Source organism: Otolemur garnettii, unplaced genomic scaffold (assembly GCF_000181295.1).
Source record: "Otolemur garnettii isolate 467f Iridium unplaced genomic scaffold, OtoGar3 scaffold00017, whole genome shotgun sequence".
In the NCBI taxonomy this organism is placed as follows: Eukaryota; Metazoa; Chordata; class Mammalia; order Primates; family Galagidae; genus Otolemur; species Otolemur garnettii.
In genome coordinates this window covers 22,180,693-22,206,466 of record NW_003852412.1, presented here as the reverse complement: position 1 = coordinate 22,206,466, position 25,774 = coordinate 22,180,693, and the positions used below count along the sequence as shown (strand labels likewise).

At 41.4% G+C, this 25,774-nt stretch overlaps 1 protein-coding gene across 9 annotated transcripts in view; it reads left to right on the top strand.

Moving 5' to 3' along the window:
* MEF2C (myocyte enhancer factor 2C) overlaps positions 1-25,774 on the top strand; it is a 172,145-nt gene that overhangs the window by 109,118 nt on the left and 37,253 nt on the right. For 7 of the 9 annotated variants that reach the window (XM_023510873.1, XM_012802780.1, XM_003785967.2 and 4 more), the window contains exon 4: positions 22,348-22,491. In XM_023510873.1, coding sequence (XP_023366641.1) covers positions 22,348-22,491 — 144 coding nt within the window. Of the gene's footprint in view, positions 1-22,347; positions 22,492-22,550; positions 22,689-25,774 lie in introns of all 9 variants that reach the window. The other 2 variants (XM_003785969.1, XM_003785968.1) reach the window with 2 other exon arrangements.

Below are 25,774 nucleotides of genomic sequence, written 5' to 3'. Positions count from 1 at the left end.
CAGGCAGGTTTTGCAATGGTGACAACCCCCCCATTTTGTTTTGCTTAAGTAATAACCAGGTCAGACCCAGCGACCGGGTGTGGCGATGTCAGCACAGTTCATGGGGTTACAGGGTTTGAGCACTGTTTTGTGCAGTTCCTGTAATGCTGCTGGTGATAAGACTCTTGAGACAAAAGACGATAATTGATGGAAAGAGGCTTAAATCATCGCTAGAAGAATCAAGGTCCTTGTATCTGTGCAAATCGGCTCCTCTATTCTCCTTCCGTCTTGTAAAGCATTTTGTCGCTTGCCGTTGGCCCCCTACTGCTCTTTGTAATGGATGCAGACCACAAGTGATTCCTTTATGCAGCACACAGGGTGTAATTGTGTCTGTGTGGTGTATTAGTAATTACCAAGCTGAATTCCCATATTGTATCTTTACTGCAGGCATGGAAAAATAGGACATACACCCTGCAAAACCATTCTCAACCTACATAGTGAAGCCTCTTAGAGCCGGATTCCAGGGACAAAGCCTTTTATATGTACTTCTTAAACAAAATTTTCATTGTTGAATCATTTGTGCTATGCAGAATAAATTCAATTTGGGGAATGATTACCTTTGATATTATATTATTCATTTCTGATTTTTCAGCAAAAAGCTTTATTATGAGGAAAATAGTAGCTTTTTTAATTGCTGAAATAAAAAATTTAATATCTCTGTACATAAGGATAATGTGAGCTGTAGCAGCTCTGCAAGATTATCCAACAAAATACAGTGCGTGATACACTACATACAATAGATTATGTAACATCCACAAATGTTAAATAATATAATTATTTTAATAGCGTTTCTACCTTTAAACAGCGATTTTTCATATATAATTTATTCTTGTTGGCTCAAGCATTGTTAAACTTCAAAAAAAGCTGACAGCAAATTTTTGTTACAGTAAACAGATACAAATTAATTATTAATTTCTTTGCTATAAAATTTGCATCCATCTTTTATGTATTATGTAGGTGATATTGATTTGACTATCTCTTTATCATTCAGGATTCGAAATGTCTAGCGTATTATTTATCAGCGATAGAAGCCAAAATAATGCCAGTGGGTTGCTTTAAACAGGAGAAAGTATGCTTTTTCTATGTATTAAATGCTTAACAGGTGTCCTCAAACTGCAGCCCCCAGGCCACATGCAGCCCGCCTAGGACATTTATCCCGGGCCCGGGCCTGCAGTGTTTTTGCCGGGGCCCGCAGTCCAGCCCTCCAACAGTCTAAGGGACAGTGAACTGGCCCCTGTTTAAAAAGTTCGAGGACCCCTGGCTTAGAATGACAGTTAAGAGCTATTAAAAGGAAGACCAAAGATATACTGATATGGCCATTTCATTATCAGTAATCAATGCATTTAGATTTATTTAGTGAATTATTTAATTCATGAACGCAAAATTGTAAACTTCTAAATCTTCAAATCTCACTGTGGCCTCTCCATATGTATATTTTTTAAATTTTACTTCCACTTTTATTGGTAGTTTTTTATTCAAGCAATAATTACTAGATTTCTAGAATATACAGAACTCTATGGTGATGCTGGGAGAGACGTGAGTTTGGAAGATGTGGTCTGTGACATCACAACACTTTACAGTTCAGGGGAGGTAGAAAGCACATACGGAAATCAACGGTGCAAACAACCTGGGCCAACAATGAGATATTTGGGAGGGGCAGCCGGGACAGTGTTGGGGGCCTCGGTCAGGAGACAGACTGCCTGGGTTCTTATCCCGTTGCCACCCCTGTGTGACTCTGGGGGAATTACTCAGACTCTCTGTGTCTTAATTCCATCATGTGTAAATCGGGGTTAATAATAGTATCTAGTCCATAGCCGCTGTGAGAATGAAATGAGTGAGCATTGGTAAAATGCTTAGAACGGGGTTTGGCACATAGTAACATTATGGTAATACTTCTGAGGCTGCTGTGCCATCGAGTGATAACTGCTGGGAAGGGGGGGTTTAGAAACTCAGGAAAGGCGGCCATGATCGTCATTTTTAGGCCCAAACAAGTCAAATTGAGAACAATGGTTATGAACTGAAAAGGATGTTGGTAAACCTTGCAAAAGACCAATTATGCAAAGAGTCCTAAGGAAAAAGAACGATGGTATGATGCTTACGTGAACAGAACGTTCCCAGGCAGACAGAGACGGAAGAGAAGTGACACACGGTCAGTGGGGAAGAGGGGGCAGCCAGGTGCTCTGTAGTGTTTGGTGTGGGGTTAGACAGAACACAACAGTGTAAGAAAGACAGTCCATGGGCTGAGGCAGTAGAATAGCACAGTGACAACCAGTTCTTAAGGAAGTTCCTACTGGAAAATTTACCTATGTCTTGGTAGAAGCAGTGCTGTGTAAAAAGGGGACGAGCTGGCTCCTTGCCGATAGCATAGTGGTTATGGCACCAGCCACACACGCCGAGGCTGGCAGGTTTAAACCTGGCCCAGCCCTGCTAAACAGCAATGACAACTGCAACCAAAAATAGCCGGGCATTGTGGCGGGCGCCTGTAGTCCCAGCTACTTGGGAGGCTGAGGCAAGAGAATTGCTTAAGCCCAAGAGTTTGAGGTTGCTGTGAGCTGTGATGCCACAGCACTCTACCGAGGGCGGCATAGTGAGACTTTGTCTCAAAATTTTAAAAAGTGAAAGGGCCAAAATATTTGAATTTTTATAAATATGTACACATGTATGTGTGTGTGCTAAAAAGCCTAAAACTTTCCATTATACTTAGGCATTTATAACGTGTGTGAAACAGATTGCTTTTGAAATACAGATACAGTTTCACTTTGCCCTGCTAATATACATGTGTACTTCTCTGACTGAGGACTGTGTATAACATCTAAGAGTGTAAAAGAAGAGAATTGTCAAAGCCTCAGGAGGTTTATTTTAAATTCTGTAAGTTCGTCTAGAATAAATTGAAAAATAAATCAAAATGTATATGTTTAGAAGTTTCTAATAAAGTATGTGTCCTTTTAACGACCACACAAACAGATCAGATTTCTGGATATAATCCTGCCAACTATGGAAGCCCTATCCTTCCCCTTCATGTCTAGCCATGAGGAGCCCAGCCCTTCCAGGATAAGACAGGGAGGTGCGGGAGAAGGGACAGACACCACGTTCAGAGTCAGACAGTCCTGATTTCTACCCCTCTAGAAACTCCGCAATTTTGAACAAATTTCTGATCTTCCACCAATCTTCAGGTTCCTAACTAAGCAGTAAAACAAGGATAATAAATTCTACTTTTGGTTTGGCACCTGTGGCTCAGTGGTTAGGGTGCCGGCCACATGCACCAGGGCTGGTGGGTTTGAACCGGCCAGGACCTGCTAAACAACTATGACAACTACAACAAAAAATACCCAGGCATTGTGGTAGCCTCCTGTAGTCCCAGCTATCTGGGAGGTTGAGGCAAGAGAACCACTTAAGCCCAAGAGTTTGAAGTTGCTATGAACTGTGATGCCACAGCTCTCTACTGAGGGTGACCTATTGAGACTCTATCTCAAATAAATAAATAAACAAATAAATCCCACTTCTGGCGTTTTTGTAAGGATTAACTTGTCTCACACACCTATACAGCCATCAGCATACGCTGGGCACAATCGCACACGTGCTTCCTTTCTGCCGCTGTTTCTTACACGTATAAATCTAAGCAAACATTTTTCAACTTTCATTTGTTGTATATAGACAGAGGGTGCCAAAAAAAGTCACGCATTTTAAGAAAGAAAAGACGGTATTAAAATTGTAGTATTTAATACATACGATAGCAGAAGATGAATACAAGTCACATTTAACACTTTGTGTAATTACAGAAGTCAAATGTGACTCGAGTATTACAGATTTATTAACAGATTTTTCCTTTTATAAAATGTGTATACATTTATTGGCACACCCTGTACACACACACACACACACACACACACACACTTTGGACACTGAAATCCAGTATATTTTGTGCTTACGTTTAAAAAATACATGTTGCATATTATTGTATATAATATGTATATATATATTTCTTATGTAATAAAGTTATGAAATTTTTCAGAAGTGAGGTTCTCACTATACATATTTTAAAACTAGGGAAGAGGTAGAGAAAGAGAAAAGCTAGGAATCACAAAGTAGTTATATTAAGTAAAGTTAAAACAGAGTAGGAAAAAAATGGGGGGGACGCTGTCAAACAGAGGGGCTTCCCCAAGTTCTGATGGTGACTCTGATAGATACAGTTAGGCTATAATTTATTCCCTGGTGTCCCTCTTAAAGCACTTTGTAGCCAAGGAGGGATACAGATAGACGGTGACGGAGAGCCAAAGGGTGACGGAGAGCCAAAGGTGAGACGCAGATAGAGAGAGAGGCAGGGAGGGAGTCAGGGGAAAGTTTATGGAGTTTTCAAGACAATGAAAGTCATTAGCAAGGCTAAGGCAAGAGGGTCCCTACACTGCTGCCTGTTTCTTTTCTGACACAAAAATAAATAATTGATTTCATTTAAGTATTAGCCAGTCAACAGTGATGATGTTGTTAACAATAAAATACATAAACCGTGCCTTTCTTCTAGGGTGAAGGTTGAAGTATCTCTGCCCTTGCTCCCTCGGTAATTTGATGGCCATAAGGATACTAGTGTGGGAAGTGAGCCAAGCACACACTGACGTATTACACAGCTGGCTTAGTTCCAGGTGAACAGGTGTTTTAAATATTCTAGTCACATACCCACAATGTAGATCGCTACTGGGGAAGGGATATCATTTCTAAACCACTGATGTTTGTTCTGAAACACACCTGTTTTGCATGGTGAAGACTTAACAACGATGAACTGTGATTTGGGAAAAGATGGCCATCTGAGCCCCACTTTGACTGATAGGAAGTGTGACCAGTTTGTAATGTCGAACTCTGCACCTGCTTCCAGGCTGCTGAGCTCGGACCACTTGCTGACCACCAGCAGAAGCCATAGGGAAACATTCCAGCACTTTCTACAACTGACTTTGTACAAATATGAGAGATTTTATTTATATCAAAGAAAATTTTAAGAAATTATATGATAGTAAGTTGTTACATTATGATCGGGGAAGAAATTAATTTTCCATTAGAAACCACCATTCAGTTTGCAAGCATTTTAATGTAAAGCGACCTAACTTTTGTGGAGTCCAAATTTCTGCATTGAAATATTGCCTTTGAGAGGAAAAAAACAAATAAGATAAAAAAATGTCTGTGCCGAAGTACATCTCCCCAGCATAAATAGCTCTTAAAATTCTTTCAGCATTCTAAACTTCATGCTGTATACATGCACACACACAGAGATGCGTTCACACCCTCACACAGTAAGGTGAACCTGCCAGATAAATAACTTTATTTCACTGTGCACAAGTTCCTGCATCAAATCAACAAAACTCTCATTGATTTCTATCTATCTCTTTAGCTTCAACCATAGAGTAATGCAGGGGGGGTGGGCAGGATCTGGCTTCTCCCAGCCACCTGCCTGAACCTCATACTTCATCTCAGTATAGACTGGATTCCTTTGACTGTTAGTCAATAGTGTGCATTACCTCATGGAAACAGACTTTGAACCATGGTTTGCTTCCTCTTTTTAATGGTACCGTTTCCCCTCATCTTTTAGCAGTGATCTTTAAAAAAGAAGTGAGATTCTATTCAGAATGATGGTGATGGCTGTTTGAGGCATTTTAAAACTATTAGGTGGTTAATATGTGGTTAATATTATTTATTCAACAGAAAATTGACCGTAAGCCCATGTAGAAAGCCAAACATCACAATTGTAAGCTTCTTTTAAATGTTATACAACTTTGTTTAATTTCAATTTTCAAAAAATCCAATTTCCCATCTGAGAGACTCTGGTATTGACCTGGCTGTGGGAAACCTCCAGAGAAAACAGGGGCGCTCCCCCACGGCGGAAGCAGTCGATGACTGTGGGTGGCATTTTCTCTGCTGAGTCAGGTCCTGCCAGCCCTTCCCCAGGCTTTTACCAGCAGTGCAGATTTTCTGGCAAGAGCCAAACCCAAGTCTTTGTGGTTCTTGAAGCTCTCCGGCAGTTTTGCCCTCTTCCTTGGAACTTTGGGAAATTTTCACTTACGCGCACATCTCCTTATGTCTTCCTCATAACCCTTGGAAAAAAACTGAGAGGTTTTATAGTTACTCCTTTTACTTTACCCCTCATCCAGCTTATAAAGTAACGGTGTTGTCCGCATCTTTTGGAACAAACAGGAAAGGGAAGAGTTTATGTACCCATGAATTAAAAAAGAATTTTTATAGCTCATACAAGATTTCTCCATGGTCCCATAGTCTGTACCAGGGAAAAACAGTAGTTCTACTTAAAAGCATACATTTGGTACCCGGGAGGCCAAGGAGGGTAGATTCCTTGAACTCAGGAGGTCAGGACCAGCCTGAGCAAGAGCAAGGCCCCATGTCTAAAAATAGCCAGGTTTTGTGGTGGGTCCCAGCAACTTGGGAGGCTGAGGCAAGAGAATCGATCACTTGAGGCCGAGATTTTGAGGTTGCTGTGAGCTGTGACACCACAGCACTCTGCCGACTGCAACAAAGTGAGACTGTCTCAAAGGAAAAAAAGCATACATTTGTCCCTTTTCCCCAACCAATCCCCTCAACCCTACAAAAATGGGATCTCATAGTGACCAGCCTCTGCCTCCCTTACCTGCTCAAGCAAATTGAAGAGGTGAATTAGTTTGTGAATCTGGAAAGCGTATGTGCCCCTCACAGAAAGCAAACTTATTTTCAGCGTCAGTGACTTAAGATTCTTGTATTTAGTAATTGTAATAACCTACACTTCATTTTGCCAGGATAGATAAAACCTATATGTTATACAAAAGAACTTTCTTCCTAGTCTTTAGAATGTAGGAGTTGAAAAAACTTGGCAACGTTTCTTTTTTTAGGGTTGCTACAACCTACGCTTCATTTTAACTAGGTGGATACTACCTAAACATTGTTGAATATTTATTCCTTCCTCTCTATTTAGTGGGTATTACAGTAAATAAGAAAAACATTTTTTGTTTTGGTAACTTTTGGCCGGGGCTGGATTTGAACCCGCCACCTCTGGCATATGGAGCTGGCGCCCTACTCCTTTGAGCCACAGGTGCCACCCTTTTTTTTTTTTTTTGAGACAGTCTCACTTTGTTGCCCTGGATAGAGTGCTGTAGCATCACAGCTCGCAGCAACCTCCAACTCTTGGGCTCAAGCGATTCTCCTGCCTCAGCCTCCCAAGTAGCTGGGACCACAGGTGCTGCCACAACACATGGCTTTTTTTTTTTAAGAGACAGGGTCTCGTTCTTGCTTGGCCTGGTCTCAAACCTGTGAGCTCAGGCAGTCCACCCACCTCAGCCTCCCAGAGTGCTGGGATTACAGGCGTTTGAGCCACCGTGCCCAGTAAGAAAAACATTTCAGATAAGATGGATAAGATAATTCATCAGAAAATGAATTCGATTACAAATATTACAAATGTATGAAAAAAACAGGATTTGTCAGTCCTTTCATCCATTTCAGCTGGGAGTGAATAAACTGTGGGGCTCGTACGTGCGTTCCTAAACTCGGTTCTCCCCCTAACTCTGAAAACGTCAGCAAGTTCTTGAACCTCTCGGTCCCTCTTTCCTTCCTCTGTAGCATGGCTCATTGAGCAAGGGTGGCTTGTGAGGATTAAAACAAGATCCATGCAAAGCCGCAGGCTCAGGCCTTGGCACTTAGAAAGGCTCCATAAATGTAGGTGTTATTGCTGAGGAATGGATTCAATTAAAATAGGAAGAAAATTAATATTTTGTTAGTGAGGGAAGACTGGTTTAATTTCCTCTTCATACCATAGAAGAAGTAAGCTTGTTTTTACAATTACCTAATAAGAATATGGAAGAAGTGATTGTGCAAATGAAAACTCTTAAGTTCACCACTGAACTAACAAGATCACTGAGATTTCTTAAGTTAAAGAATTTGACTTAAAAATGAGGTTGCAGTACACTTCCACTGAGAATGCCCGAAATTACTGAAGCCATCGTGACTATGAAAAGCAGGCATCTAGGAGCCCAGGTCCACAGAAGGCTGTCTGGGGCAAGAACAAAATGGTCCATGAGGCTGGCAGCCTGCCCTAGGTCTTGCTGAGTTAGACAACAGGTGCCAAGCCACTGCTACGGGGGTATCAGGGTGAACAACATTGCTGATGGCGTGTGATGAAGCTTTATGGTAGATTATACGGCGCTGAGCCCAGAGCGGAGGAGAGGCCAGCTCGCACTTCAAGGGATCACTTGATCTGCTCGCCTGGTAATTTTTTTCTCCTTCTCTTTCACACCTCTGAAATTCTCTCTCACTCATTGTCCTTCCTTTCCTTCTTCCTTCCCTCTTTCCCTCTTTTTTTCTCCTTCTTCTCTCCTTTCTAAAATCTATTTATCTATAATCTCTCCCTCTCCCTCTCTCACATTGTTGTTATTTCTTTTTGAAAACATTTTAAGTAGAGCCATGGTTATCAGAGACTAGGAGGGACAGGGAAGGGAAGGAAGGAGGAGCTGTCTTCCAAAGGGTACAGTTTCCAAAAGACAGGAAGAGTAAGGTTTTTAGTTATTTGTTTTTTTAGAGACAGAGTCTCACTTTATTGCCCTCAGTAGAGTGCTGTGGCGTCACAGCTCGCAGCAACCTCCAACTCCTGAGTTTAGGCAATTCTCTTGCCTCAACCTCCCAATTAGCTGGGACTACAGGCACCTGCCACAGTGCCCGGTTGTTTTTTTGTCGCAGTTTGGCCAGGGCCGGGTTTGAACCCGCCACCCTTGGTGTATGGGGCCGGTGCTCTACCCACTAAGCCACAGGTGCCACCCGAAGAATAAGTTTTGAGAGCTGCTGCACAGTGAAGTGACTAAGATCAGTAATAATGTATTCTATATTTCAAAATAACTTGGAAATTTCAAATGTCTCACACACAAAAAAAAAACAAAAAACATAAGCAAAGTGATAGATAAGGTAATTGCTAGATTTGATTATACCATACTGTATACAATATATATCAAGACCTCACATTGTACCCCATAAATATATACAATTAACTATTTTTAATCAAAAATAATATCATTATTAATCATGTTTTAATTATGGAAAAAATCAAGGACATGACAACAATTTAAAAATACATTAATGAAAGAAAGCTGTCTTAAATTGAGAAAGTTCAACCAAAGAGCCATCAAAATAAAGCAGAAAAGATGTTTGATCAATCATTTAGTTTCTATTCATGATAAATTGGTAGATTAAGAATAGAAAAAAAATTAAGTTTATGAACAATATCACTAAAAAGCCTCCCTAGTAAGTATATAGTGATTAAATGTTAGGCTCCTTCCTATCCAAGTTAGGAGTGAGACAAAAATACGCCCATTCCTCTGCTTTAAGACGATACTGAGGGCCTAGTCAATGGACTAAAATGAATTAAAGAAATAAACTGTATGTGAATCACAAAAATCTTTTCCTGTATTCCTTTCATTTTTCATTTTCTAGTTCTCTCTCTCATTTTTGTAGTTTCATACCAAACTCAAGGTGACAGTGCCGAACCTTAGAATATTATCTTCTGTCTAATCCATGAAGTCATGGAAAATGTGATCTTGGGAGTTGGGCTGTGATTCTGCGACCCTGAATTCAGATACAGATAACATTCATGGCAGAAGTAAAATAAATTAAACTGAGTTTGATTTTAATTGTTGGTGAATTTAATTTGAAAATAAATTCAGAAAAATTTAACCTGCCCTTAAAATAATAAGGAAACAGTCTGTACAGGCCTTGATTAACAGTAACTATCCATAATCCTGTATCCCAATAAATCATTTCTGTTGATTTATATTTTATTTAGAATTATTTAATCTAGAAGGAAAAATCCTAGTGTGTCACAGGGGAATGTGTATTAGGAATTTTCAGAATGTCTTTGTATATGATTTGTGTCTTATTTATTTCTAATCATACATGCAATTCATAATTGCCTATGCTAAAGAGAAAGGATCTCTCACATTAATATTGTAAAATAACAAGACCTACATTGTGAGTCCAGGAGACAGAAACTGCCAATAACAAATGAGCCAGGAAACCAGAGGGCAAGTTTCTGTGGAAAGTTGAGCTGAGGGCCCAAACTCTGAAATGCTACTGGCGCTTCTGATGTCAGTCCTAGAAATACTGTTTTGTTTTTCCAGTACCAGATGGAAATGGTTATATTGTTAAGAAAGTAAATGAGGACCTTTTGATTCATTGACCCAAAATTTACATTAATTTATGAAATTTTAAGGGCCCAGCACGGTGCCAAGTGAAAGGAATAGCCCTGCCCTCAAGGAGCGTGGTCTTTGATGGAGACAGAGCGTGTAGTGTGAAGAACTGTGGGAGACCACAGGGAGGGCAAGTTTAAATGAAGAGATTGAAAAAAAAACCCCAAAATAAATAGATCAATAAAGAAATAGGAATGATGTTTGATAAACACAGAACAAGCTTTAAGAGGAGGGCTGAGACTGAGCGACTCCCTCAGGGTTTTGAAGCACATTTATTTTAAGTACCTTTTTTTAATATAAGCTTCTTGATCATTAAAAAAAAAAAATTCAGATCTCTCAAAACTTTCTTTCACTGGACACCTACTGATAGCAATTGAACGTGAAATCCACTACTTACCACCACCGCTTGTCTTGGGTACGTGGTAATAACAGTTGTGCCTAAATGGATTAGACGCCATCCTCTTCTACAAGTACTTTATAACGTGATGGGAGAGATGAGAAGTAGAAGGCAGTATAAACTTATTTGCAGAAAAGAAATAAGGGGCATTTTAAGTTTACGTCTGCACATTTTGGAGTTTCAGACTATGGAACTTCCTGAACGCCTATGTCCCTGTGGGTAGATAGAGGTTTGTTCCCTGACCAGTTACTAACACTAACATCACTAGGTCAACTCTTCAAACCTACGAGAAGCCTTTTCCCCATGTCTCTTACTTCCAGCCACCGTTTTTGGCCTCTCATTTCCTGGCCACAGGCCAGGTCTGAGGAAGCCCCCTGCTGTTCTGTCTTCTGGCTTAACCAGCCTGGCCCCTGACCAGTGGCCATCCATCCATTCTATCTTGCATGCTCTCTGCTCAACAATGTTTACCAATCAATAAAATTAAAGCATTCATACTGCATTAACCAAGTCCCAGGAGAGATTTTACGTCAAAGGAGACAAATAACAACTATAAGGCCAGGGACCAAGGCTGCTGGCCTTTGAAAGTCTTCCTAAACAAGCTTCAGTATTCCAGGGTGGAAAGCCAGGATTCCCAGCCACTCGCTTGTCTTGGTCTGCCTGAGCATCTGTGTCTCATGCTGTCAGGCTGTCCCCAGCAATACTCTCCTGCAGGAAGCCTGTCCAGAAGAGTTTCCCAGGGTGTCGCAACGCTCTACCGTTAGATACTGTGCTAGTTGCCAAGGGTAGAAGGCCCTCAGGGGACTTCCTGTCTGAAAGAATCTTTAATCTAGAAAATGAGATAAAAGCAAGAAAACAGCAACAATATGAAATAAATGTCAATTACAGAGTTCTAGAGAAGCTTGAAAGAGGCATGTTAATTCCATTGACTCCCTAGTCTGTGCGATATTTTCCTTTTTATAATTCAAATTCGCGTATGAGGATGTGGGATGGGGGGTGACGGGGTGAGTGTTGCTGGGGTAAAAGCAGCATGCATCCTGGTTACAGACCTAGTAACTGCTTTCTATGTTTCTGCAGATCCCATTGTATTCCATTTTCAATAAATACCTCTGTCTCTGCAGCCTTGGATTCTATTATCCTTTTATTAACAATATTGAGTATCATCCATGTGCTGGGCGCATTCAAGTTGCTGTGGATACAGAGGTGAAAAAGACAAAGATTCCGCTCTCGTGGGACCTCGTTCTCTTTGAGACTCTTCCCTCCCCTGGCGGCCACAGAGGCTGGGACTCACACGTTGTCTGCACACAGTCCCAGGGCTGCTCTGCACTACTGATACCTCCTTTTTCTCTAACATGGCAGAACAGTGTGAGTGTTGAGTGGGACATGCTAACAGCTGTCAGTCCCAGTGTCTGGCATGGCATGTCACGGGCTCTGACCAATCCCTTCTGGGTGGTGTCTGGGCGAGGCTCCACGGAGCACCCTGACTGGGGTGGGGAATGCGAGGCCCTCTCCCATTGTGGCTGTCAGATCACTACAAAACAACCAAAGACTGGGCAGCGCCTGTGGCTCAAAGGAGTACAGTGCCTGCTCCACACACTGGAGGTGGCAGGTTCAAACCTGGTCCCGGACAAAAACTGCAAAAAAAAACAAAAACAAAATGAAAAGTTTCAGTAGAGAATGGTTTATTACCACTTATTGAAGATCAGGCTGATTTACTTAAAAGAGACATAAATGAATGAGAGAAGAGGATTGAATGCCAGGTATTATGGGGGAAGAAGTGGAGGATACTATGAATGAAATCTGTGTCCATAATCCAGAACTGGCCCTTGGAAATCTCGTTTACCTGCCGTTTCAGAAACTGAGGAATAGAGGAGGACTTGGCAAAGTGTTTTTGGCACTGTCTCAGATTGAGATGTGTTATTGGTGCAAGCAGATAGATCCTGTGACTTAAGACATGAAAACCCCATCAAGAATAGTCCCCATCCAGACAAGGACCAGCCCAGGAGAGAAGCGGGCCAGGGTCAAGCCCACTCACTGGACTTCATTACCTCTTTTCAGCCTAGCAGAGGCTGAAGGGTGGGGGTGGGGAAGTAGATTTTTAGAAAGAAAACAATTCATCTCAGGAGTCCCTGGCTGTCTTAGAAATGAGGATTAGGGTATCTCAGGTTCTCAGGGCTGATCAAAATTGTCATGACACAAGTCAATCAGTTGCTGACCTCAAATCTTTATTATTTTGCGTTGCCTTACGGAAAGCTCTGTGTATTCTCTGCTTTTGTGATAAGCTGGTGATAAACTGGAGATCCCAACTAACAGAGATTCTTTAAACTCCACAAAGAGTAATGTCCTTGTTTCTGGGGGAAAATCTAAAAATAGAGACTAGAATGCACCACGATGTCTCTAACAGTATATTTGGTTCTCAAAATGTTTATTAAAGCAGCAGCACACAGAAGGCTTTGGGAGCTGGAAAAGAATAGCTCATCGTGCCCAGGACGCTGAGCAGGTCTAAACACAGAGAAATCCAACAATTTGTGCCTGAGATAATACAGTCTATGTCATCTCACTGTTCCATCAGCCCCCACAGGGGTATCTTGTGTGGCAGTTGTGAAGTCATCATAGAGATTGCTTTAAACTTCCACAACTAGTAGGTTCCTTACATTTTGATGTAATAATCTTATTAAAATAAACAAATAACACTATCTCCTTAGGAGACTACCCAACTCATTTCAATTAGTCTGTCACCTTTAGGAACTATGACTGCCACGTTTGTTTACTTATTCATGTATCTGGTGAGCCACTGCTGAGGACCAGAATTGTGCCCATGTCCCAGAGACAGGACCAGAGATGTCTGTTCTTCATAAAAGTCACTCACCATCTGATGGAGAGACACATATATTAAAAGATAAATTACAATATAATTCCCACATATAAGAAATGAAAAGGTCAAGGGCTACAAAGTACAGAGAGGAGCATCCCTAAGGGCCTAGAAGATTTAGAAAAAGCTTCACTGAACAAGTAATGTCACTGCGTGATAGGTGTCCAAGGATGACTAAGGTTTGTGTAATAGACAGGAGTAAATGAGGACATTCCGGACAGGAGTGAGTGACATCAAGTCGTGTCTTTAAAAAATATACCTGACCTAGCAAGTGATAGGAAGTTCTGAATGCCCCAGAAGAAAGGAAATAAGGTTTGAAAGGCAGGTGGAGGGATTGTTTTGCAAGGCAGTGGGTATGACCATTGGGAGCCAAGAACAGCTATGACCATGCAGTTAGATTTGTGTTTTAATCACACCCTGCCAGAAGTATGAAAGAAGATTAACTGAAGAGTGGAAGTTGGAAAACAAACAGACCGAGGATGTTAGACCAGGGAGAAAGAGTAATAATAGTTGAGTCGAGAGATGGTAGAATAGAATCAAGGGTGATTTCTCAGTTTTTGACTTAAACAACTAGGGAGTGACATTTGCGAGGAGAGGAAGGAGGGGGATATCCTGTACAAGTGACGAGGCGTGGCAACTGCAGAAGGCAGCCCCGGCTGACGGGTGAGGGAAAGGCAGCGTGTAAGCCAGTGCTCCACAACCGTTTTGGCAGCAGGGCCTGGTTTCGTGGAAGTCACTTTTTCCACGGACTGGTGAGGGACAGGGGTTAGATTCGAGTCTGCAAGCCATTGATTCATTATGGTCTCTGTGCAGTCAAACCTCTCTGCTAGCATCACTAACCTCAGCTCTGCCTCAGATCACCAGGCATTAAGATTCTCATAAGGAGCTCGCAACCCAGATCCCTCACATGCACATAGGAGGGTTCATTCTCCTGTGAGAATTTAACGCCACTGCGGAGCACTGGAGGCAGAGCTCAGGCTGTGGTGCAAACGATGGAGAGCAGCTGTAAACCCCGATGACGCTCACTCACCACTGCTCATCTCTTGCTCTACAGCCTGATCCCTAACAGGCCACAGCCGGGTACTGATCCACGGCCCGGGGGCTGGGGACCAACTGTATAAGCTACTCTCATATCAAATGACTAACATGCACTACTCTAATTGAATAAAAAGGCATTTATAACTAGGTAAGAGCCTATACAGAAACAGAAATAATGATGACCCAGATAGCAGATAAGTCTTTGTTAAAGTAAGTTGTTAATGGTTTATAAAGGATACTCCATCCAGTTGTTTTCAAAGCATCAGTGCCTCAAGATTTAGCTTTTTTCCCCTGTAACTCATTTGCACGCAAAATGCCATTGTCTAAAAAGGTTAGTATGTGAAGTTAGACTTTTAAAAACCTGCTTCCTGATCTTTTTTAATTCACTCCTCTCCTCTCTAACTTTGTTTAATGACAGTTCTGTCTTTGTCTTTTCCTGCTTTAAGAAATCACTAATAGCACCCATTCTTCAGAAACATCCGCAGTTTCATCCTTTGTACTCCAGTCTTTATTTTCTTAAATTGCATTATAGAGATTATTAGGATTATACTGTCACGCATCTCAGTTCTTACATGGTAAATGTCTCTCTTCAGTGTTTCCCTTCAGATCCCTCCTAGATTCAGGATGTCAGGGAGTGTTTCATGAGCTGACGTGTTTCCCCACCTCAGCCCAACCTAGCCCAGCCTGATTACGAATGCCTTGTCCAGGTCCAGGTTCCAGGAAAGGTCTAGTGGAAGAATCCTTTAAAACACCAAACCACTGACCTAGCCTGTGGAAGCCTGAAGGATCTGATTGGCCCTAGAATCATCCTGATTTTCCATGAATTTCCCCCAGACAGAGATTGGCCCAGAATATGACCAACGTCAAAGCCCAGGAGAATAGTGGAGCAGGAGACCAGCATCCAAGAATGGGGAAAAAAGATGAACTTTGCCCAAGAACTTTAAAACTTGCTTATTTCAGATTTATGGTGTCTGACTCACATTCAGAAAGGTCTCCCTCTGTTCTTTCCTGCAGAGTTTCTCCTTTTCCTTTTCTAACTTTTGTGTTCTGCCTACAACATCCCTCCTTTTTTTTCTCCTTCCATGCTGAATTCTGTGCCTTCCCAAGGATCACCGAGATCATATGTTTATGACTTTCATGCTTTTAAAATTTCCTTTCAGTGCTCAGTTTTTCTGAAGTTCCATATTTCAACTCATGCTCCAGCTTTTAAGCATTCTATCAGGTCCCAGGTCCCTCAGTTCAATGTAAATGGGCGGAGTAAGTGCTATTCATTTTTCAATGAGTCGCACCAACATCCTGTCTCTACTAAAAATAGAAAAACTAGCTGGGTGTGGTAGCGCCTGTAGTTCCAGCTACTTGGGAAGCTGAGGCAAGCAAGCGGATTTCTCAAGCCCAAGAGTTTGAGGTTGCTGTGAGCTGTGACACCACAGCACTCGACCCTGGGTGACAGAATGAGACTGTCTCAAAAAAAAAAAAAAAAGAAAGAAAGAAAAAGAAGGAAAGAAATGTGCTCTGTTCATTCATCTAGCACGTATGGAGTGCTACAGAGGGGAGGTCAGTGTGCTCTATAGGGAAACTCCAAAATATATAAAGGACAGTGTTCTGCGGAGAACTTCTCGAACTAGCAGAGGAGACAGACACACAAAGGATCAGGACTATGTAATGAAGACTACGATATAAAATGTGTGGAGTGCATGAATGAGGGAGAGATTCATTCAGTCCAGATGATCACAGATACCTAAGGAAAGAGGAATGGCTTGTCAGTTCCACTTTGAGGAAGGAAGAGATAATGGAATGGGTAACTCATTCCTGGAGAAGAGCCCAGCTTGAGCAAGGACTCGGGGTACCAAAGGCACATTGCCATGCAGCGTTATTCCCTCACCTCACCCCACCTCCGAGGGCGTGAAGAAGGCCCCGGGGAACCCTGGGGGTCTCATCCATACTAGGCATCTGAATGTTTATTTGAAGTCATTTGTGGGTATTAGGAGACAGTTGGTGGATGTTTCCTTATGTTCAAAGACATCAAGAGTCTTGCAAAGTGTATCTTTTAGTTCCATTATTTGAAGATGAGAAATTATTCAGTGGAAAACATTTCAACTCCAATATTGTCTTTTGAGGAATGATGTAAAACAAAAACAATGAAAATCACCAGCTCTTTCCACCTTTGCCCCACTAGGCATTAGTATCTGGTTAGAATAAGCATTAATAATGGCCTAGAGGAATATAGTATTGTTAAGGTTTTATATTTTTAAATGTTTATCAAAAATTTTTTACCACAAATGGATAATTTTTGATAAAATCTCTACTGGGCACGATTTGCTTGTCTAATTAAAGCCTACCTGCTGATTTACTAAACTCAGAGTATTCGAACGTGCCTTTTCCTTTCTGGAATAAGAACAAAGAAATAGAACCATGATACTATGGGAGAGAATACAGACACATGCTTAATCGTTTTGATTTTTAATACCTGTGAAGAAATTTCCTGGCACCTGATTCCCCCCAGTCTAAGCGGTCTGTGTAGAAATCAGCCAGGAGCCCCCCCACATTACAGGTCAGGGCAGAGCTGCTGAGCTGAAGCTCATATTGGATGCTCTTCTAATAAAAAATTGCACAAAACAGTGTCTGGCCCATAATAGAGTTTTGATAATTGTTTGCAGAATGAATTTTAAATGAACTAAGTCACTGGGCCCAGACCACCGGGTAGCCCCATTCCCCAGATGCTGAAGGTTCAAGAAGTAGCATTGGCGTGAGAACCTGCGCCCTGTGAGGGAGCCGTGTGGGAAATGCCCCCTTTACAGGTGTATCCAGTCCGACTGCACGGCCTAGTCCTCTGCAGATTTACTACTTTCCAGAGATTATTCAGCTTGTTAAGTGTAGACACCTACCTGCATAAAGCTGGGAACGACAAGCCAAGGGAAAAAAATGTGATTTAAGATCAGAGGAAAGGAAAACACCTTTTCCAAGTCGATGTCTTTTTTCTGGGCTTTTGTGCGAACATGACATTCATACAACTAATAGTGATAATTCCTGCACGTGTTTGTGACACGCCAACCCTCTGAAGTACGGGTTACACTCGCTAGGCAAGAAAGGGCGATTATTTGGATTTTAACAAAGGTTAATAGGGGTAATTTGGGGTTTTTCACAAAGGGATTTGACATTTCTGCTGCACAATGGGTAGGCACAGAAAAAGAACGGTGATGAAAATATACATTCTTGTGGACTGAGTGCCGACCTGGGAAGAAACTCAGTGGTCGGAAGCTTTGAATCTGTGATGTGGGCTCTCCGAAGAAAAAAAGGAGAAAGGCCAAATTTTACTGAAATAATATTAATGTAGGATATGTAGCTTCGTGTAATTGAAAAAGGTTAATAATTTAGCTATTTCTTTTTACTAACAAAGAAAGAAGCAAAAGGAAAATTTTTCCATTAAAAATACAGTAATTAAGAAGGGAAAATCATTTTAATCGTTGTATAAGAAAAGGATTTTCTGGTTGATGACATGATGCCTAAGACAGGAAATGAGAGCTGCATGTGGCGTCCCCTTTCATTTAAATTCCTTTCAGTAGTGAAATAGAATCTGTTCCCTACGTCTATTTCATTAGAATTTTCGAAGCACCTGTCACCCCTATCATCATCAGTTTGTACATATTTCAAGTCTTTCTGATGAACAAATGTAATAATGCAGGGTCCATATGTCCACATGTCTGGGAAGAGGGATGCCACGTGGTTTTTGGATTACCTGTCTGGACTCCTTTCCCCATTTATTGTTTGGAGTATGTCACCTTCTGTCAATCTAATTACTTCTCTGGGAAACGGCTGTTCTCATCTCACACTATGACAGTCGCTGCCTTTCGAAAATCTCCCAGAAGTCTCTGCAGTCAATTGATCTACCCCCAAAGTGTCACTCTCACGTGGAAAGCTGACTTGGGTATACAGGCGTACTCCAGATTCACAGAGTTCTCTGAGGAAAGAGTTTCTTGAGATTGATAGTAAGAGAAGCCGGTGGTTTCAGAGCATCCCTGCCTTATCTTGACACACAGAGTACGTCTTTTCAGAATGTAGTCAGTCAGCTGAAAGGCACGGTACGTACATGCAGGACTTCTAGCCTCTATAAAGGAACCACAATTTAAGCGCGGGCATAACCTGACCACTGACACTTGGGAACGATCGGAGAATCTTTGAAAGGCCGACAGCAGAAGTTTTGATGCTGCTCGTAAAAGGCCTGAAGGAATAATGCTTATTTATCCAGTTAGCCAGCCCTTTAGTTTATATCGACTATTCATTACTGTGATAAAGACAGACTTTGGCTGAATCTAACCGTAATTCTTTTGTTATCATTAAACAGCTGTAGATTTTTAATATAATAAAGATAAAACCACTCTTATAGTACCACATTCACACTATGCTATTCAAGTTTGTGCCATCACTTCCCTTTTCAGAGCTTTATAATTCCACCATAATCATTTGTTCTTGGCAGAAATGTGTTATACAGGCACTCAGCTGAGGATAATATTTTTGAGCAGTTTTTTCAATGTTCTTTCTGGTTATGTGATTATGGGAGTTTGGAACTCATTATTAATTTGCTCTTCGGGTTTTGTGTTTGTATATCTCAAAAATGCTCTTTTTTAAATAACACAATTTAGCTTGCATCGTTACTTAAATACTGGTGATATTCATAGCGAGATAATGTAATCAGACACAAGAAGGATCGAGTGGGAGAAAGTGAGCCGCCTCATCACCACTGTTTGCTTTGTGACTTCATGCCACCTGCTTTGTTTGGTGAATAGTTTATGTAGTTCTTCAGGTACAGACTGAGTTGTTAAGCTTAATTGGCTTTTTACTCCATAAACTGATACATGTTTTAGGGACCAATAGGCACTTTCATTCTTGACTAGAATTTCACATCAGAAAAGTATCAATATTTCAGCCATATTTTCATGCTTAAAATTTTCCCACAGCCTAGTTTTTCAAAATTCTTTTCAGCCCCCAATCTGGTATGGTGGTGACATATGAATGGGAGAGATGGTCTGTATCCCTTACTCCACTGGTGTGGGAAAGGTTGGGCAGAGGACAGGCGGGCCCCACATTGCCCCCAGGCAGGAGGCACGTACTCGAGCTTGGCAGTGCCGATTTGAGACCTGGCACAAGGCTTACCTGCGTTCTTCGTGGAAGACTTGCGAGAGACAATGAGTTAATATCTGTGGAGATCTTTCAATAAAGTGTAATTGATGTTTGAATTTTTATAAACCCATCACAATATCTACCCCCTGAAAGCTTGATAAGAATATTTAGCACACATGTAAGTGCCAGATGGATTGTAATGACAGTCGATAGGCTTCTCATAACCCTTGCGTTCTGTTGTCAGAAATCTGCATATCAAAACAACTATAATTTTTACAATAAGATTTATTGGATGAAGGATTTGGGTGCACGCTGAAAAACTTACAGCCTCAATAAGACTATAAATCAGCGTTATGTAAGACTCTAACTGTTAATCCAGGAATATTCTTAACATGCCGAAAGAAATAGAAGTAGATAGTATTTTCTTGATCTTACCTACTTTTTCCTCTACATTAATGAATTCTTATGAAAAACATGTGGAATATGATGCAAGACACTTAGAAATTATTCTTAAAAGCTCAAGAATAGGTAGAGATCAAAGCAGAAACACTTCATAATACAACAGTTATTACTTGGGAAAATGTTCTCGTGGTAGAGTTAATGCTAACCAATGACTTTAAAACACAGGAGTTCAGTGAGTAAATAAAATTACTATTCCAAGGTATTGTGATATCTTTTAGAGTATTATGGGAGAGTATTACTCTCTAAGAGTACTTATTCTGGTTGAAAAATGATGACTTGTAGAGTACGGGACAGGTGGCCCCACCAATTATAAATTCTCCAAGATTGTAAATGTATATTTTATCGTCTTGTGTCAAAATATTCATTTTAATATTCAAACATTTTACCACATAATAAGCTGTAACCATATGTTTGTTATATTATACCACTATAATATTAATAAATATTTACAGAGCCACAATGCATCTTAGATATATTAGAAATGGTAGCTTTCTTAATTTTTGATTTTCTGTAGAAGGCTTCAGTGCCTCAGAAACTAATTTTAAATAAGGTTACATTTGTTACACATTGATAAGAACCAAGAGTTTTACATTTTTAAGACTGACACCCCCTTTTTAACTCATGTTGTTTTATTTATTTTTCCCAATTGCATGAATTAAAGATGGAGTGTTATCTCAGCTTTGAATTCCTTAGCTCGATGTCACAGCTTTTGCTTTATTTGTATGTGAATTCTGTCTTTAATAAAGATGAGCTCTGCTGAACTTTCCATTAGTGAGAGACACTTAGGTACGCATCTCTTTATAACAGATCTTGGGTGGTACCAGAAAAATTCTGAACTGTTGCTGGTCTATTAATAATTAACATGGCAAGCTATGTGATTAATCAGAATTTTTATGGTCTCTGAAAACATAACATTATCTCTGTAAATCAAATTGTGTACAATTAAGTTGACAACCATCAGGTAAAAAAAAAAGAGAGTAGAACTCAGGACTACCCACTCCTCCTTTTTCTAGCTGTTACCATGTTACATTAGTATTTATCCTTCAGTGACAGCTAAGACTAGGCCAGCCATAGCCAGGAGATGGGAGATTCCAGATAAGGCCCGGAATTTTCTCTTTCATGTGTCAGAAGGCAGTCTCAGGTGATTCCTACTCAGCTGAAAAACTAAGAACTTTTGCTGGTTTGGTAGCTATTGACTCAGTTACCTACGTTCAGTGTCCTTGGTACTCTGCTCATGGTAATGAAGCCCTAAGCTCAGATGTTGTGATTATTCTTTTCAACCTGTGTTTAAGAAGATAATTTCTTAGTATTATAAATTTCAAAACAAGCTGGGCATGGTGGCTCACGCCTGTAATCCCAGCACTGTGGGAGGCTGAGGCTGGAGGATTGCTTGAGCTAAGGATTTCAAGACCGGTCTGAGGAGTGAGATCCCAACTCACGAAAAAAATGAAAAACCCAGATGGGTGCCTCAGCGAGCATCTGTAATCTCAGCGACTCAGGAGGCTGAGGCAGCAGGATGCCCATGGCCCAGCCTGAGGTTGCAGTGAGCTTTGATGCCACTGTACTCTGCTCAGGGGATAGGGTGGGACACTGTCTCAACAAAAAAAAAATAAATAAATAAATTTCAGTACAGATTCTCACATATACAGAACTCTCCGCAGGAGTGCAGCATCCGAACATTCTTCAGGGATGCTCGGTGAGAAGACGAGCTGGGTTCTCTTTTGATGTGGGCAGGTGCATCCGAAATAGAGGCTGGGGCAGGACACCATTGGTGCCAGCCATTATTTTAAATTCAAACAAGGGATCTTTTTCCAACATTTCTGCTTTTGTTTCTGAAATCATTGTGTAATGTCCTGACTTCTGATTTTTCTGTGGGAAGACAGAGTGTTGCAATTTGCCACCTTAATTGTATTCTGCTGTAATTGTCTCTCATGAGATGCTTTGAAACACGCATGAATTCTGTATCACAGAACTTTAGCCCTCACACCCTCTTTGTTCCCTGACTGCATTTAGTTTGCAAAAGAAATATTTCCCTTTTCTTTTTCTTAAGCTGGTGACGAGCACACTTTTGAAATGACTCACAGTTTCTCTCTGTGGTTTCTTTTCCCTCGTGTACTTAAAGCATGTGTAATAACCTGAAATACTGGACAGCTTGAACTTCTGTAATGCCCCCAAATGTCTCTTACAGCCTTTGTCTAGGTTTGAACTTTCCAAATTATGTATTTCAGACGTTGAGAAAGAAAGGCCTTAACGGCTGTGACAGCCCAGATCCCGATGCGGACGATTCAGTAGGTCACAGCCCTGAGTCTGAGGACAAGTACAGGAAAATTAACGAAGATATTGATCTAATGATCAGCAGGCAAAGATTGTGTGTAAGTACTCGGAACACCGTTCATTTGTTTTACTCTTGATATTTCTCTGAACCTGGCAGGCATTGAACAAGAAAGAAAACAAAGGCTGTGAAAGCCCCGATCCCGACTCCTCTTACGCACTCACCCCACGCACTGAAGAAAAATACAAAAAAATTAATGAAGAATTTGATAATATGATCAAGAGTCATAAAATTCCTGTAAGTACCAAAGGTAGATGGCTGATCTGCTGTAACTGCTGCGGTAACATACCTTAACCCTCTCAGTGACGGCTTTCTCTGAGATGCTTTGGAAAATCAGATGCAATAGCCATCTCATCCCAAGGGCAGTTAGTTCCTTTAGAAAATAAACCCTAAGGGATGCTGAAATTATGTAATCTGAAAGAGTTCCATCGAAGAGTACACTCTGAGAGAGAACATTTCACAGGAAGAGTCACACCCTGAATTGACACAATCTTTTTAAACGCACAGTCCACACAAATCCCCACACACAGGAGAACAAGTTTGAGGATCTGCTGTTAAGTCCATCTCCGTACATGTGTACACAGTGTGCGCTGAGACCAGGGCCGCGAGTGGAGTGCAGTTCTCTCCTATAAACTGACAGTCACCACCTAACTGAAAGCTGCTTTCTAAATAAAACTTCAGCCCCTCTCCCTTCACATGAAATCCAGCAACAGCACTGAAGGGTTAAAGCTAATGCTCGCTGCAGGGAACAGACTGCATGAAACCGAATGGTAAGATTTCAACATGTTTGTGTGCTGGGGTGATTTTAAAGCTTTATCAGAATATTATCTGCTTTGCCTACACCAACATTTTCCATGCTTTAACATTTGGCTAAATTTTGTCTTAACCAAATCAAAAAAAGTTCTAACAATCAATCATATGCCTTGCCAGAAATTTAAGAGAAATAACTCTGCATGTATTTATTAGTCTGTTTGCCCACATACACAGGGAAAAGGTACATGCCTTTTATCATTATTACATGCTGTCCTCAGTCAAATGATGTGAATTTTGTGGCATAAAGGGATGAAACTCAAGGCTCGTGTTCTGTCTGAATAACAAATGCTAGTGTGTGGACCCCCATTGTATATGAGCTCCTTAGTAGGTAACCAATTCCTTTTCCGGAAAATACGTTCTGTCTCATTTAGCAAAACAGCCTAAACTTGAGGGTGGAGGGAGACTACAGTGAAAAGAGGGTTTGGTGGTCACAGACATAGACATTTGAGGACAAAAACTGCAGACCGCATTCACAGCTGCACTGATGAAGCAAATTAATGCTTTACCATAGTAGGTCCACACCCCACCTATATTAAGGTAAATTGAACACTTTAAAATGTATTTATAAAATGTATGCATATGAAAATTTCTACCCTCAGAAATACATGTCCGCTGCTTTTATTAAATGAAATAATGTCAGTGGTAGAGCTTTTGTTGAATCAGAATCGTGTACACACTGAACCATGGAAGAGAACCAAGAGCTGTAGATTCTTAAAGGTGTCACGAGACTGAGCGCTGCAGGCAGCCCGTTCCTGGGGGCACGCCATCACATGAAGTGTTTCCCATCCTGTGCAGCCACGCACAATGCTTATGCCCAGGTTTCCTAAATGGTAAAATAGCCATTGAGATTTTATTTTGCCCAGGACAAGGAAAGAAACAGCTCCTTTGGGCCAATTTTCAATTCTTAAGGCCTGAGTTTCTCTTGCTGTGTAACACTGGCGTGGCGCTGCTGTGTACAAAGGTCTGTGAAGGTTGGATTTTTAAGGCAAAAGGACCTTCGATGTGTCAGAGAGCGAGAATCCCCTGTCTCACTGAGGAAAGGGCGCATACTGATGGCTCTTGATGGAGGCGATTCTAAATATAGATGGAGCTTTAACCCCTGAAGGTCCAGGGAATGCAGATTGGGTCACTGTCTCCTGACCTTGGGGAGAGAGAGAGAGAGCTGATGCTCACCCAGACGCACTCCTGTCGTTTAGAGTTCAAAATCAAGACACACGATTTTTTAAGAGGTGCAGTGGTGTGTGGTGGGAGCTGAAACCACATGACAGTTTATGGGCAGCTGCGAGAAGGAGCCACAGCCTCCGGCTCCACCTCAGTCTGCATCTCACTGTTGAGTAAGTGCTTCAAGGCTCCACCATGAAAAGCCCAGTTTTTTACATATTGCTCTCAGTGGCTGGAAGTCAGTTTTGTTGAAAGTTTCCACAGCTGCTTAAACATTTATAGCAGGGCAAGGACACTCTGCCCTTTGTGTGCAGAGAGTGTCTCCACCTCTTTAAAAACATTACAAGACTGTTTTTCTATTTCAAAGACCCAGTTTGAAGAGTTTCCCTTTTAAAATAGAAAATTTAATATTGCAGTCACCTGTTGGTATAGTGTAATTTATGCCCATATTCCTCAATTACATGAAATAATTCATGGGTGATTTGGAATCATGTGGACCGGCATTTCCTCCTGCGGAGTTAGCCACGGTTCATGCTGGGATTCACAGCAAGAGGAAAGGGAGCCATGGGGAGAACCAGGGGTTGGGAAATGGGCTGAAGGAATGAGGGGCAGGTGCAAGCTGGTTGAGAGTAAAGGGAAGGAAGGACGCGGAAAGGAACAGGAGATACCTTCTTCGGAATAACTGGGCTGTGAAGAGAAAGAAATAATGCTGTAATGAGGATCAAGGGAGAAGTTAAAATGAAAGACGCTTAAAATGATTTACATGCAGAGGAGGAATGAGTGGAGAAGGGAAAAGGTTGAGCATCTCGGTACAGTGGGATAAAAATGTCAAAGCTGCTCAAGAAAGGGGAGAAGGACAAACCCTGAGCAAGGTGGAACTGCGGGTGGACACCAGTGTGGCTGAGGTGGGAGGTGGGCAGCGTGAAGTAGAGTAAGTGACCACAGGGTGACCTTGATTTTGCTTCTGTACACATTGGGGAAGGAGGAAGCAGGTGTTTAAAAGAGGACTGGAATGGGGAGAGTTGGACACGGTGAGGAATTGGGGATGGAGCAGACATGAGCAAGCACATTCCAGAGTTGACAGGCAGCCTTGAGGACATTTGGATAGCAGCCCTGTGTGACTTTTTCTTCTCTGCTAGGGCTCGGTAGCTATTAATGGTTGATCAAAACTTAAGGATGTCATGGTAGGTGCCTGTATTCTCAGCTACTGGGGAGACTGAGGCAGGAGGATCACTTGACCCCAGGAATTTGAGATTGCCGTGAGCTAGGCTGAGGCCACGGCACTTTAGCCTGGGCAGTAGAGTTTCTCTGTTACAAAAAAAGAAAAAAACTAAAAAAAAAAAAAAAAA